We start from the raw sequence: 15,870 nt of genomic DNA, 5'->3' as shown, positions 1-15,870 counted from the left end.
TGGTAAAAGAAGAAGCGGTTGAATCACCGTCCGCTTAGAATCTACAGGGTTATTCGAACGAAACGCACTCTCGATTTTCATCGAGATCGCCATCGATATCGATCGTTCTTTGCCCGGTGAATAATTTAGTTTTCATTTTTTCTCGTTTCGCGTTCGCGACGAAGACTCTCGTCTTCGAGAGTACTCGCGATTCGAACCGTGCAAACGGAAGCCACCGAAAACTACGTAGCTCATTTCGACCGCACGGAATTCCCCGAAAACCCGTACAGAGAGATTCTTTTTTTTAATCGCGAGATCGAACGTTATCGTTACCGGTGCAACGACTTTAAACTCGTCTTCGCGCACGACGATTCCGTCGTTCCTGTTTCAACGCGATTAGATCTCCTTTCCGTGGATGTTATCGTCGGCGAGATTGGTAGGTTTCGCGGCAATAATTGCAGCCACCTGGAAGACGGTGTTAACCCGACGGAATATCGCGGCGATATCGACGGGGAATGCGAATTTATAGAAACATCGACTTGTAATTACGCGCGCTCGCGCACGCGCACGCGCGTACGCGCGATAGGGACGGGCCCTGGGATGGAATTTTCAGAATCGTAGCAATTTCGCGCGGCGGTGCGCGCGCTAGGCCGGTGCAAAGATACGTGCCCGCGACGGTTGATTTACAACGTCGTTGAATAATTATTTAGTGAAACGCCGGTTATACTCGATTTCCCCGTCGACGGTAAACCGCGCGCGGGCAGCGACTTCCTATTACCTTCCCCGATGAAATGTCGTGTTCGTAGCCCGCGAGGAAACTGCGAAATCGTGTGTTTGCTCGCCTCGGTAGTAATAACATTGCGGTCTGCGACTGGATAGAGGGAAATAGTCGGGCGTGTGTTATAAAGTTACACGCCGATCGCGGTAACGCGATACACTGCATCGGTACCGAGAAACAGTAGTTAAAGATCTCTGGGACAAGGGAGGGGTGAAAAAATCCGGTGGCGGTGAAAACGGCATTGGATCTATGCGACCGTACGTTCAATGGTACGCGAACGTTCGTTCCTTTTCCATTATTCGGTTATTCGGTTAATCGGTGGTCGTGCGTCGTTCCTTTCGACGCGCGTACCGATCTTACGATCCACGTTTACGTTTCTGAATCGAATCAAAGGTATCGTTTCACGCTCGCACAGGGACCAGGTGTATACGTTATCGAACCGCGCGCGATTTAAGAAACGGACGAAGGGTCGTTTCTTTTTATTTTTCGTCCAATTTTCAATATTACGCGAGATCGGACTATTCCCGAGTATTCGGACGATCCGTACTGCCTCGAGCGTTCGGGAAATGGGTTCGACTCGTGAGGAGCTTGTGGAAAGATTTTTCTCGAAAATGGTGAAAAATGTACGTTAGAAGGAAATTTATGGGTAGCGGCGTAAACGTAAATCGAAATCTCTCTTTTCCCACAATAGACGCACGACCACACCTCGCGCGTTAATTTCACTCTCGATAAACTTTTCGCGAAACGTTTGCTTTCACTTATTCCGCGCAAACGTACGCGCGTGTTTCCGATAAGGCTAACCAGATCCTCCATAAATTCACCGAATAAAGAATCGCGTACGTTTTCCAAGCAACGGGCGGCGCATTTTTTCGCGTTCTCGGTATCGTTGAACGGTCGTACAGGTGCGTTCGACGCGCGAACGGTTCAAGAAACGCGGGAAGAGCACCGATCGGTATTTATTCACGGGTTTCGTAACGATTTTTCCGATCGTCGTTGGAGCAGATTCCGCGTAAGCGGCTCGTCGATCGACTTTGCATCGCGGTTCTACCCGATTCGTTTGACAGCCGTTCGACGTACAATGAAATCGAGCGGCAATTAATCACGGAAAAAGTATTCGGAGCGACCACGTCATCGTGGTTACAATCGCTCTTTTTAATTAGATCCGTCGGCCGGAGTCCCGATGACTCGTCCAGTCGCGTGTGTTTCTTTTCCGAATGCTCGCTCGCTTCGGTCATTGTTTAGAATATTTTAGAAAATGACGCGCAGATTGTTGCGCATCGAGTCGAGCAAACGTTGTCCGATTCTTCGTAATTCGCGACGATCTTGACCGTGAATCGAACGAACAATATCGTAAATTGAAACGCGAAGCGAGGAAATATTAGTTCTTTCTTCGATAACCGTTCAAACGATTTAGATTCGTTCTCGTCCGCTTGGTAGAATTTCACAATCTTTACATCGCGCGTCACTGACCTACTTCGACTAGACGAAATTTAGACTTGCTCGCGTACGCGTGTTAAAATTCACGCGAGAAATTGGTAACGATAATCGTGAATTATTTGCTCGATACGAGCCGCGAACGAGACGAGAGGTTGCGAACTCGAGTATCCCATCGCGGGGATCCTGGTTGCTTTCGTTGGCCGTTCGCAATAACAGCTCGGTTATTGCTAACGTAAACGTCGTTACTCCGCTTTGGAGAGCCGTTTGATTCCCGAGCGCGTTGAATCGTCGAGAATTACGCGTCGGCGCGGTGTGCGCGGAGCTTTTTGGATCCGCGCCAAAGAGCGTTTCGTCCGCGCGCGTGAACGCGTGAACGCGATCCGCGGAACATCCGTCGTCCGCAAGTGGGTCGTGCGAGCCGGAGGATCGCGATCCGATCGAAATTAAGAAAACACGGGGACCCGAAGTCGCTCGAGTGGCGTTCGGCCAACTATTCCTCCTCGGCGAAGGGAAATGTTTACGCACGGCGAACGTTCGCCCGCGCTTTTCGCGCGTCCCAACGAAACGCTTTTGCGCCTACCCGAACGAGATGTCGTTGATTTTATCGCGTTTTCGTTGGATCGAATCAACCTCGGGACATCGGGCAAAATCTACGGTCCGACGAACCGAGAGAAACGGATCTTGTTTGCTCGGAACTCGCGGCTAAGGAATTCTGTTTATTATCGTTGCTATTCCAACAACTTTATCGCGCAATTGCGGGAAAGTACGCATCTCGTCGAATACCGCGCTCGCTTCGATCATTGCCACGGTACATTGTTATCGTTCGGCCGGTATTCCCCGTGTTTGAAATTTACCGTTCGATCCTCGATTTTCGGGAAGCTAAGAGACTTCCACCGCGGACAGTGGCAACAAATAACGCGGGCCGAGCACGGACCAGCGGGAAGACGATTTCGAACGCGGAGTTTATCGGAGATTTTGGAGCGACGCCAGATACTCGGGCCGGATAGAACTCGCCCGGTGAATTCTCCGGTTCTTTGTCTCGGAAACGAGGGAATATCGTTACTCGAATCTATTCGAGCGACCCGGTTTCTAAAACGGTTCGCGATGTTTCTCTTCCGGGCATAAACACCACGTGCAACCCTCCACCGCGATCTTCTCCGTCTTCCGAGCCACGCTTCGGAGTATCTCGTATCGACGACGCGGTTAATCGATATCGTATTCGTCGGGACGAGGATACGACGAGTTGTCGAGCGTTGCGTGGAAAACGGGACCAAAACAATGCGTCGCGTATCGAAACGTTCGATTCGGTCGTTCGTTTTGTTCTCCGTTACCGTTCCGACGATACCGTATCGCGTACTTAATTTGCTTCTCGATAATATACCGGAGCCTCGGATAACTCGTGGAAAAATGGTGCTCAAAATTGTCGCCGTTACCGAGGTAACCGATCCGATAAAGCGGAACCCGACTTGTACGGTATATTCTCGTTATCCGTGAGCCGTGTTTGCCCCGTTCGTCCGTCCCTTATCGATCGATCTGCCGGTTCGTATCGAACGGAGACATCCGATTCGAATTTCGACTCGTTCGCGAGCGATATTCTGTCTTTTACCGGTCGCGCTGGTATCGCGGTTGCACGCGACCGGTGAGACGCTTCGCGATTTCACGCCTCGCAACCTTCGAGATTGGAAAAATTTGCTACCCCGAGAGGAGAGAACGTCGACGTCAATTTTGCGGGGATTTCGTTCGCCGCGGTCGACTTAACGAGCTCGTTGGAACGATCGACCGGCTTATTAGAGTAATACGTATCGCAACATAGTGCAACAGGAATCTCCGGGCCGTCGTGGTGCTCGTGTTTCTGCAACCTGCGCATCCTGAAACTCGCACAGTGCCGTAGAACGTTTCGCCCGACGCGCCGTAAACCTCGTGATTTACAACCATTACAATTTCGAACGCCGCGACGCGCGCCTCTTATCGGCGAACCACCGTAGTACTTAAAACGAGAGTTTTCCAAACGGAAAGGTATCCGAGTCCCGGTCGTTTATTTCGATCGAACCGAAGACGATACGAACGACTTTTCGCCGAGTCACGTTGCTCGTAAAGATAGCGCCGGTTATTTTTAGCGTTCGTCGTTAAGTCCATTGAAAAAAGAAGCGTGCACGTGTCGCGGCGGCGTGCACGAAATCTACGTAACGCGTTCTCGCCACGTCCGTCGCGCTTTCCGCTCGATTTCTTACACCGAACGATCGAACAGACTCGCGTTATCGTCCGCGAAGTCGAAACGGAAAGAGAAATCCTCGAACGTTGGAAATACGTACCTCCCGGAGAAATCCAAACTCCCGCTACGTCCGGTACGTACCTGAGATCGTGCAACAATGTGCAGCAAAACTAGCTGCATTTTTTTCGATAGGTCCGCGGATGCAGCGCGCGAACTTGTCTCGTGACACGCACGCCCGATTAATTTATTTCCCGATTCGCGCGTAATTCGTTGCATCCTCGATTCTCCTGGTCTTTTTCATCGTTCGCGGTTGCATAATTAATCGATGGAACGGGTAAATTAACAAACTACGGGCAGACTTAGTAATTAGAGATCCTCTTATTTCAACGGATCGGTCTTTTTGCGAGCTCTCTTACACGATCATCGCGGCCGTTTTTCTGATTTATACGTACCCGGCTTATGTAAATGCGCGACTATTAATGTTCGCATTTAATCTAACAGACGCGCGGGTTCCTTTATTTATCGCGACGGTTATCGGTCGAACCGCTCGGAGACGCGATCGGAGCGAAGGAATCGAACGTTGACGCGCCCAGGACAAAGTGAACGCGTATTTCGCGCTTTTTCTCGTCGAGTCTTCCGGTGCTCGGTGCTCGCCTCGTATCGAATCCGAGATCGATCAAAAATTACGGAACGTGTAACGATTACGCGAAGGTCGACGCCGGGACGCTTCGACGATGACAAATTGACGCGCGACCGAAACTCATCGATTAACGTCAACGACGAAAATACGTGAACGCGCGGTATCGTTGCTCGCGCAGCGGACCAAAGTCGCGAGATTTCCGTCGTTTACACCTGCCAAGTGGAGCACGATGGACGCAGAGCCCCCACGTGCGTTCGTACGCGCGATAAAAGCGGAACCGCGCGTTTCCTCCCGCGATCGAAGCTCGAACTTCGATTCGTTCGTATCGAAAAGCGAATGAATACGGTCGCGCTCGTTCCGATTTTCGATCACGATCGCGGTGTAATTCAGGTGCCGCGATCGGACTACCGTTCCGGCGTACCTTCCGCCGAGAAATAATTTAAAATTAGTATACAGAGGCGGTGAGTTGTAAACGATCCATAGATACGAGCGCGCGTATCGAGGTATCCTGTGGTGACCAACGGAGCCACACCCCTGAACGTTTACAGTAGTAATGTGATATATTATATCGGCACGGAACACTCTAATGTACTGTGTAGCTGCGATAATGACAATGCCCACGCGTGCACATCTTGTACAACCTATTATGTACATGTATATACATATATACATGTACATAATATATATATTTATACATATATATATTTATATATACGTATATACACGTCGTTCTTCAATTACCCCCTGTAACACGATATACTGTAGAGACGAGGCGCGTTAGTACCCGTATTACACGTATCGCGTGCGGAAAACAAACCGATACATAGGGGCGAACGCGTTTTCGAGAACGGTTCCTCTCCCGCGCCGAGGAACCCGGGATCCTTTCGTCCTCCCTTGGATTTCGTTCCTTTGGAACAATACCGACGGTTTTAGGCCGGTACGGTCCACCCGTTACCGAGGGAGATCCATCCTGGACGGTCCCTAGCCAGGTACGGGCCGTGTAGAACGCGCGGATCGGGTCGGCTCGGGTCGACCGTGCTCGCGGCGCGTATTCGTCGATTTAAGATCGATACGAACCAGATGCGAGTCTCGCGAACGCGTCGCTCTCCTCTCGTTTTTTCGCCGCGTATTTTGGGCCTTCCGAGTCTGGAGAGTCAGCGAAAGAAAAACACGCGGGTAAGAATCTCAACGGTACAGAAGGGGTCGTCGATTTCGCTTTCAAGGTGGAGCCCTCTCTTTCGAACGAAGAAGGTCACCTCTGGCTCTCTTTTAAATAGAAGCCTATTTATAGACTAACCTCTCAACCTCGAATGTCCTACTTCTTTATATTCGTCGTTCGATAGCAGCTGCCGAGACGAATGCAACGACCTATAACGCAAGGGCGTTCAAGGTCACCGAATGCTCGCCGACAACGAAGAATATTATTCGACGTCAACGATCGGAGTCCCGAGCAACGCGAGACGATAGCGCGCAATCTCCTATCGCTGGACCGAAAAATTTCTTTCTTTCCCAAACGGAGAACGTTCGATCTTAGCTGTCAGAGACCGCGACGAAGACGGCTCGACTGCGCGGACACGGAGCGTATACGGTTAAAACTCTCCGGTGTTTCTCCTCGAAACGTTTACGAGGAACGGGACGGTTACTCGGACGGATCATCGGGAAAAAATCGGCGAAACGGCACCGCGACGTGCCACGATTCCAACCCGGAGAGGGAGTTATCGGTGTTTATCTAAACGATATGCACCCGGAGTGTTGACCCTGGGTTGCGTAAACGCATGCCCGGCGCATGCCAGCAACCGAGCGACCGCGCTCGCCGATTCGACTTCCTGCGTCGCGATTCCGGCCGCGATCGACTCGTCGAAAAAGGCAGTGGAAACGCGCTAGAAAGAGGACCAGTTCCGTCGATTCCAAGATTCCATTAAGGAGACACACCGGCGCGTATTCCCCCTCCCCCCGATGTGTTACAGCGGAAACCGCCGGCTGCGGGGTTCGTCTTCTCTGTTTTGTTTGGCATCCGCGTGGAGACGTTGACCGAAAGGTGTCAACCAGTTCTCGGATACCGAGCGTAACACGGTGACATACACAGGGTGATTTCTAATCAGTGCCCGATGCTTGAAATCTGGGGCAGAAAACGAGAAGAGTATTTTAACGCGTTAGGTGTCCCGCGAGGAGACACCGCAGCGGCGCGCGTGCCGCGTTACGGAGAACGACGCGATAAAAGTGTCGTTTCGACGTCGGTTTCCGCGTGCGCGTTTATTTCCGTCTAACGCGTGCATCCGCGGTAGGTTCGATCGTGCATAGATTGCGACCTCGAACTCCAAAACGGCGTCGAGACGGTAAACGAGCGTACAATTAACCAACGGCTTACGTCAATCCGATTGTTCCGAGTGCTGTGTCACGGCGACGGTGCATTGTCTAAGACGACCAACGACTAATCGCGATACTGTTTCAATTGTTTCCGGCATAATAACGCTACCAGCTCTAATTATTCCATCGGTCTCGTATCCCGGAACGACCGATCGTTCGAGACGTAGGATCGCGCGAGTCTCGCGAACTTTTACGATTATCGTAGACGACTGCCGAACTCACGGGTCGGGAATAATTTATCAAAAGGGTACCGAAGGTAACGGCACCGTCGAATAATGTACGCGCTCGCCGTTCTTAGAGATTTTACCCGAATTTGCTTTACGTATCGAGCGCTCGCGTTTCACGAATCGCTCGTGGAAATACAACGGTCCCGGAGTGAAAACAAATTCGACTCGAAATGGTGCGCTTCCGGCCGAAAGGTTCGCTCGAATCGTCGATAATTGGAAAATTCTCGCGCGAAAATACGTGGCGGTGTAAAATTTTCACGACGCTCGTACCGTATATCGTTCGAACGCCGAGACTAGGTGGGTCGTTCGGTGTCGTTATTTTCGCGACACGACTAGCCCGATTCGAGAAACGCGATCTTTGCCCGCAAATATGGGCGTGACACCGTTTACGAAACCGCGTCCTCTTGTTCGACGATACGCTCCGGCTCGTTTTCCGCGTACTCGGCGTCTTTGAATCGCGCGCACGCGATACGATTTGCTCGTTAGTTACATTTAGGGAAACATCGACGAACGCGACGAAACGCCGAGGTGTCCGATTTCAAACGAGTCTCCAAAAGTGTGCCAACGAGTACCGGTATATTTAAAAGCGGAAGAGGCTCGCGAACGATCGTTTACCGATCCACGAGGTGGAAAACCAGCGATCGTTGAATCTTATTAGAAATTCGAAGAGTTTTCATCGCTCGAGCGAAACGAGCTTGTACCGCGAGTTACGAGAATCCTGCTCTTTCGCGTTAAACGCGTTAATTGGATCTTCCAACAGTGCGGCAAATAAATAGCGTCGCGCTGGCACCACGTTCGCGAAAATTCTTCGTCCGACGGTTTCTCCGATCGACCATCGAAACGGACGGACGGAATCGCGATCGATACATCGACGAGAAATTCCAAAGGATCGTTTGTCGATTGCGCGACGATCGTTCGTAAGATCTACGAATCCGTCGTTCGAAAATTCTTCGTCAAATATCGACGACGGTCGTTCGAATCGGATCTCTCTGGTAAAATCGTCGAAGAGCAGTTCGCTCGGTAGGATGTCGCGTGTCGCGGGCCGATGTAAGCGAAACGACGACGCCGCGCGTCGAGTCGTCCGCGAGACGAGCCGAGGCGTCGAATAAATCCGCGGCGGTGACTTTCACCGACGGTCATAATTAAATCCGAGTCGGAAACGCGAAACGAGTCGAAAGTTGCGCGCGCCTCGCTTGGTGAACGACACCATGCATCACGCGGAGAAGACGTCTTTATTGTCGCAGAGGTCGTTATAGGCTAGCGCTCGGAGTCGCCTACGGAGTCCACAGGTCTCGGTTACGTAATCGCAACAGGTGTGTCCCCGGCCACGTGTTCCCGCCGCGTTTCTCGAGGCCCGAACGCGGAATCGTTCCGCGTCGTGAGACGACTGCGTTATTTTTCCACGGGATCGCTCGTGTTGCGAAACCTTCGTTCGGCGTTGTCGCGTTGTCTCGAGACTGGTCGCTTCTTCCCGCGCGTTAATAACGCGCCGATGCGGCCGCGTCTTTCGAGATACAGGGGTTCTCAATCGGTCGTTCTCGAATTACGGAGATCGGAGCGGTCTCTCGACCGTTTTTCCTTTTCCGTGTTTCTTTTCTTTTTTCTCTCTCTCGATTTCGCGTTCGGACGTACCGAACTCGGCGAAGAGAATTCGCAACGCGCGAAAGATCCTACGTTCCTCCATCGTCCATCGTCGTTACCTCCTTCGATCGTTGCAATACGATCGCACGATGTTCTCCGGAAGATCGTTCCGCGAAGGTAATTAACGACGGCCTCTCCTACGCGCTTCCTTAAAATTGTTTTCTCAAGAACGTTTCCGCGTGCACGGAGGTCTTTACGATTGACGCGAGCCGCCGGAACGAATTGGATCGATCGACGAGGTAGGCGGGAAATCGCTGGTACACGCTGCGGGCGATCGATCGCGCGATCCTCGGTATCCGTCGTTATCCGACGCGAGTTCTTCCCCGGAGGAGAGGTTCGATTGGCGCGCACTGACAACGGCTCGACGCGAACGAATACTCGCGCGGCAAATCTGGATCGATGGGAAGTCGTCGGCGTCGGCGTCGCGGTCGACGAGCGATTCGCGCGTTGTATCGTTTTAGGGATATCAGTTATTATTAGCCTCGCGCAGATGGCACACGCGATGACTCAGGCGAGTAAGTGCCGCCTAACGATAACTGCATTCAGCCAGGAAGATAGCGTCGAAACGGCATTTCTAAGTCGAGCACTTCTATCTCGCTGGGCGACTTTGTTGAATCGTTAAAAGTCGAGGCAGATAACTGGCTAAAAATACGCCGCGTACGCGGAGAATCCGCGCGTTACTTCGATAGACGTTAACCGCGGCCTTATTTCCAAAATGCGATTCGAGCGAACCCGTAACGCAGCCTCGTTTCCCGACGCGATCGAACAACTCTTCCATCTCGATGGAGTTCTCGAAAACACCCTCTTTCGCTTCAGCGTCGAAATCTACGCGTCCCTTCCCGGAGAGGAATCTCGCGCGTCGAGAAACGAAACGGGGAAAAGTCGCGCTCGCTGCATTCCGAGCACGGATAACGTTCCGTTTAGCGATGGGATCGGTTCGATTCGCGTACCGGTCGAAGCTACGTAAATCTGTAAAGAATCGTTGGTTACAGGTGAACGGGAGGGAGGCGGTGCTGACCGGTGGCGGCGGCGGCCATGCGCCCCGGCCCGCCAGTACAGCCGAGCCGCCGCAGGCCTCCCCGTCGCCAGGAACTCCATCAGGAACGCAATCGACGGCACCGGCAAGATCAGCTGCAACCGCTCCACGCGCGGCCGAACGGCAGCAGCTCGCGGGCCCTGCTGGTGTTGCTGCTGCTGGCCAGCAGCCCTCTGGTCCTGGGCCTGGCCGAGCCGCCGGGTTTGCCCGGGGCCGAGTGGCAGCAGGCGCTCTCCAGGCAAACTTACCCAAAGTCGACCTTCGGCAGAACCATCCAACCGAGGAAGCAGCAGAACCTTACCATTGGATACCTCACGGCCATCAAGGGCGGCCTCAAGGACCGTCAGGGCCTCGCCATCTCGGGCGCGTTCTCCATGGCCCTCGACGAGGTGAGTTCGTTCGATTCGAACGGAGACGGAGGAGGAACGGATGCTCGCGACACCCCCGAAAAGAATCGTTGAACGAACGTCTCGCGTACGATGGAAAATGATTTTCGTTGGACTCGGCTCGGTCCTAATTGCGGTAGCGAGTCTCCGGTTCCCACGGTGAATCCTCGGCTTACCGAAAAGTAACGTCGGTAATATCGCGGCCCCTGTCTCGGGTTTTTTCCTCCGGGCGGTCACCGCTCGGCGTTCCACGCTCTGGAAGGCTCGATAATTCATTGGAGGATCGGGCGTACGCGGTCGCGCGCGTTCGCTCGCTCGGAGACCGTGAGATCGTTTTCGCCGGCGTGGGGCGAGCCCTCTCTTCGCCCGAATAAGAGAAGAAAAAGAGAAAGGTGCGCGCTGCAGCGGGAGCTGCAACGTGCAGAGTGACCCGGCATCTCCCCGGAGATGCCGATTCGTGCGAGGGTTTAAAAATACAAGACCGGCATTATTCGCCGGTCCGCCCACGCGTCCGCCGACGAAACTGCGCTCTCGCAACCGTGAGAAGAATTCGCTCGCGATCGAGAAACCTTCTCCTCCCTCGATCCCCCCTCCCCCTCCACCTCCTCCACCTCATCGTGAACCTTCCTCCACCTCTTCCTCCTCCTCCACCACCACCACCTTCTCGGTCGTTCCTTCCTTCTCCCTTTTTCGCCCAAACCTGGCTCCGCGCTCTTTTGCAACCTGCAACCGTAAGCGCGTACAAGGAAAGGGCCCGCACCGGGGGCCGAGAAACCTCTGGGAATCGTCGAAATAACCGGGGCCCGATCGTATCGCGGCGGCGTATCCGGTTCTACTTGGAAATAACAAGTTACGTCAAAGATGAATTGCGGTTACGCCGATAATTATTCGGGGGATATCGGTATCTCTGCGCGGCGATCGCGTCGAGGATGGGGGCCGATTCGGGGCCCCTTGGTCGTTCTCGTTTCACCGGCCCCCCTTCGGGTCTCCCGTTGGAACTTTGTCCGCGAAATCGTGACTTCCGATACCGCGTGTTTCCGCGTGGAAATATCGTCGGTGCGCGCGACAACTGGTCCCGATCGCTACGGTGGTCGGGCGATTCGTCCGTGGTCGAAAGGTGGCAGGAAAGGAACGTTCGCCGGCGTTTATTTATGTACTCGGACATACCAGGCGAGAGTAAGCATCGCGATCGCGACGTCGGCGTTCGTGCTCACTCGCGGCTACGATAAAGCTCGGTTCACGTGCCGCGATACGCGCTGCGCAGAAACGTATTTTTATATCGAACCGCGCAACCTGCGCGTCCGTCGTTCCCTCGGCGACGCCGGTGGCTATTTTCGCGCGGGCTCGTCCGACGACACTTTTATTTCGTATCGGTTTCCAGCAGCCGGCTCGTAACGAGGAAATAACGCGGCCTGTATTTTTAGCGCGGCGGTGAAAGTTTTTCCACGATCGGGAAGCGTCGACCGCGTCCCGTCCCGTCCCGTCCCGTCCCGTCCCGTCCCGTCCCGTCCCGTCCTGTCTCGTCGCGACGAGAGACCCGCTCGTTTCTAACGTACGTATTCGGTACTCGTAACGCTCTCGGGTTCTCCGTCCGCTCGTTTTCCTAATATTTCCCTCGGTTCTCGGGACACGCGAACCTTCGAACAATTTTTCGCCGTCCGACGACGCGTCGAGCGCTCGAACGCCACCGACGCGATAAAAATAATATTGCTCCGTCGCTCGTGGCAATTATAGAATCGTCGACTTATTTTCAGACGTTGACGGTATTTTAAAAGCCGGTCGTTCCGTACGTAGCGCAACGAAAGAAAAAGAAAATCTCGTCTCGTCGCGCGATCGTTCCCTTTGCAATTTTTTACAAAGCGTCTCCCGTTGATCGTCGAGATTCTCACTCGCCGTTTCCTTGGACCGGAAACGCGTCTTTTCGGTTCCGTTCGTTGTAAATTTCTCGATATTCGTACAATTGTATAGAAATCGTAGCCCGACACTGGTCCGTGGTCGATCGTTCGCGCGGTCGCGCGACGAAACTTTCGTAAGACGAGCGGCGCTACTCGTTCTCGCTCCGACCGGTCGAAGATGAAATAAATTAATCGGTTTTTAAAAGCCGGCGCTCTCGTCCGTGTCGGAGGATTATTCAAAGTATCGAACGGGGCGGTATTTCTTTCGATAATTCCCTAATATTCTGGATCGTATATCAAACCGGCTTTCTAAATTGTCCAGAAACATCATTCGGCGAAGACGAAACGCGACCTCGGGGTTCTCGAAATATTCGACGAACCGTTTCTCGAGTTTCCGTCGAAACCTTCGACGGAACGGTTATCGGCCGCGTGCCACTTATCTGGATCGAGACACGTGAATCGAGCTTAACGCGTTACCTGTCCGCTCGATCCAATAGCGCGCGCGCAGGTGCACCTTGTCCGGTTCGCTGCCGGGGATATTTGCGACGGAATGAAAGAAAAAAAAAAAAAAGAAATGCTGGAATTCGCTATGACGCACTCCCACGACGTAAACTAGTACCGCGGCGGCGGCGCGCGATATTTGTAAATAGAACGAGAGCATTGATTGGCGATCGCGCGCTGTGAAATATTCTCGGTCCTTTTTACGCTTAAGGTGATCGCTTCGTAACAGCTGCTCCCGCGTACGCTCGTGAATCATCCTTGAAACGATTTCACCGACGCGGAGCACGGACGTCGGGTCGCTTCTTGCGATCGGACCGGAGCTAATTTGTCCGAACCGTATCGTAATCGCGATAGCATTTATCAACGGAACGGAGACCGAACGAACTTCGAAGGACGCGTTAGATTTTGCGAGCCGAGCCGAGGCGAGACGAGACGAGACGAGGCGAGGCGAGACGAGACGAGACGAGGCGAGGCCGATCGGAAGTTACCGCTCGTCCAGCTATCCGAGCTTTCGCGTTTCGGTTCCTACGTCGAAGCAGGAATACCGGTATTACAAAAATACACGGAACCGGTATTAGATTCCTGGAATCGGATTTCACGCTTCGCGATGAAATATTCCGATGCAAAAAACGGAATACGCGTTCGAAAGTCGAGCTCGTTGCCCGTTGCCCGTTGCCCGTTGCCCGTTGCCCGTTGCTCGTGTCTCCGGTGTCTTCTGCGCGCGTTCGCGCGAATCTCGAGCGGTTCGCGATATCGTCGTTAAACAGCCAGCGGACCCAAGCGGTTTCTCGACGAAACGAATCGTGGCGAAGTTGTTCTCATCGTCCCTGAAGGTTGGCATTCGGTCGCGCACAGCCTTCCACGACCGGACGCCCTTCAATTACTCGAAAATAAGCTGATTGGTGAAACCCTGCCAGTGGCAACAGCGCAAGTGGACGCTGTTGTTACATTGTTTCGTGCTCGGCCGGCTCTCCGGAGAAATCACCGTCTCTCTCGCGGTATCGTATATTTTTCGGACGGAATTGAATCGACGCCCGGTGCGTTTTCCAGGTTTCGCCGCTTAGGAACAATCGCGGCTGTCCTCGGCGTAATTGCGCGCAACGTAAAACGCGCGGAACGGTCGTTCCAGCGCGCAGCGCTCTTGGATATATCGTTTGCATATTGCACGACCGTTTAGGAAACGTCGCAATCGCGAAAAACTCACCGTTTATCGAACGCCGCGCGGACTTTTTGGGTCAAAGGTTCGGACCGAACGAGCAAACCGAATCGAGGTCACCCTTTTTCCGTTTCTTGCGTTTCGGACGACGAACGCCGATCGGCTACCTACGCTTCGTATAGGTTTGCCGTTTATTTGCACGAACGATGAACCTTTATTAACGTTTTTACGCGCGTCGTTAAATTCCACGGTTGCATATTTCATCCGGGTCGCAACAAAGAAATAAAACTAAGCGACGCGAGCCTCGCGGACGCGGTCTACGGATCGAACGGTTTTACGACCGAACGCTTATAAATTCCGAAGAAAAAGAAAAAAAAAAAAAAGAAACATTAATGGTAATGATGTCTGGAGCCGCGTAGACTTTCGTAAAAACGAACGAGCGACGGGACGGAGACGGTGTAACGAGGAAACGAGTCTCTCGACTCGGCGTTGCCGAAAGAGGAAAATCGCTGCACGTATCGAGCATCGCGCCTTCGCGACTCGCGTTTTCGATTCGTCGAGAGAACGGCAGGAAATTTCGATCGTTGTAAGCGGTACCTCGCGCGGACGGTGACGGGCGTATCGTTGCACGCGTTCCAGGGAACGAATTTGGTCGTCGGGAAGGCAGGTGCGAAATCAGGAATGCGAGCCATCCAACGGGAAGAGCAATGATTTTTTATAGCGTTCCCTCGAGACCGCTTTAACGGTTCCCTCACGGTCGACGCGGAGCTACAAAAATTCGCGCGTTCGCCTCCGCGAATTTTCTGATTTCATCGGTGGTTCGCACACGGCGCGTTGCGCAACGCCGTGTAATTGATTACATCGCGTTCGTAATTCGTTCCGCGAACAGTCCACGGGCATAATTAAGCCATCTTGTCGGTGTTTTTCTCTGTACCGGCGGCAGATCTGATCCAGAAATCTCGAGAAAACCGATACATTCCTCTTAGCGTTACCGAGACGGCTATTTATAGTACCGGTGAGCAGCGAAGAATTTGTACACGGAAATAGCTGCGAACGAGTAATTCGTAATGCGAGTAGATTGCGCGGTACTTTGAAAAATTGCAAAACTCGGGAAAAATCGCGAATTCTTATCGATCGACGAGACGAAACTACCTTCGAACGTTACCTTGAGAACCGTTCGACTAATTTATCGATCCAGCGTACCGGCGAGCCGCGCGATACTCGCACCGCGATTCCCCGAACGATCGTTTCGAAAAACGAAAGACTCGCAGGTTCCAAAGGGTTTCGGATCGAACGCGTCGTGCACGGATCGAGGAGAGGAGGGAACCGTGGAAAACCACGCGTTCCACGTTCGTATCGACCTTTCCGCGAAAATAGGTACGCGGGTAAAAGGATTTATCGTAGCAGTGGGCACGCGCGCGCGCAAAAGTTTTCAGCGATGCTGGCGGCGGTTGTAATTTCAGGCTCGCATTGCCGAGCACGTAAATCGCCGCGACGGCAAAGTGACTACTCGGAATGGTATTGTTTGCTGGAATTCGGATTTGCATAATAACCGAGCGAGCCGGATACACCGTGAGAGTCGAGAGGAACGCTCCCGAAGAAAAAGGACGTCGCG

At 53.0% G+C, this 15,870-nt stretch overlaps 1 protein-coding gene across 3 annotated transcripts in view; it reads left to right on the top strand.

The window, feature by feature from the left end:
* The window catches only part of LOC143154794 (receptor-type guanylate cyclase Gyc76C), a 55,100-nt gene that overhangs the window by 11,124 nt on the left and 28,106 nt on the right, over positions 1-15,870 (top strand). For all 3 annotated transcript variants that reach the window (XM_076326761.1, XM_076326758.1, XM_076326760.1), the window contains one exon: positions 10,274-10,706. In XM_076326761.1, the coding sequence (XP_076182876.1) occupies positions 10,317-10,706 (390 nt within the window). In that variant the 5' untranslated portion in view covers positions 10,274-10,316. The remainder of the gene's footprint in view (positions 1-10,273; positions 10,707-15,870) is intronic.

Source organism: Ptiloglossa arizonensis, chromosome 2, assembly GCF_051014685.1.
Source record: "Ptiloglossa arizonensis isolate GNS036 chromosome 2, iyPtiAriz1_principal, whole genome shotgun sequence".
Lineage (NCBI taxonomy): Eukaryota > Metazoa > Arthropoda > Insecta > Hymenoptera > Colletidae > Ptiloglossa > Ptiloglossa arizonensis.
The sequence above is the reverse complement of the archived record's forward strand: the minus strand, read 5'-3'. Positions and strand labels throughout refer to the sequence as shown.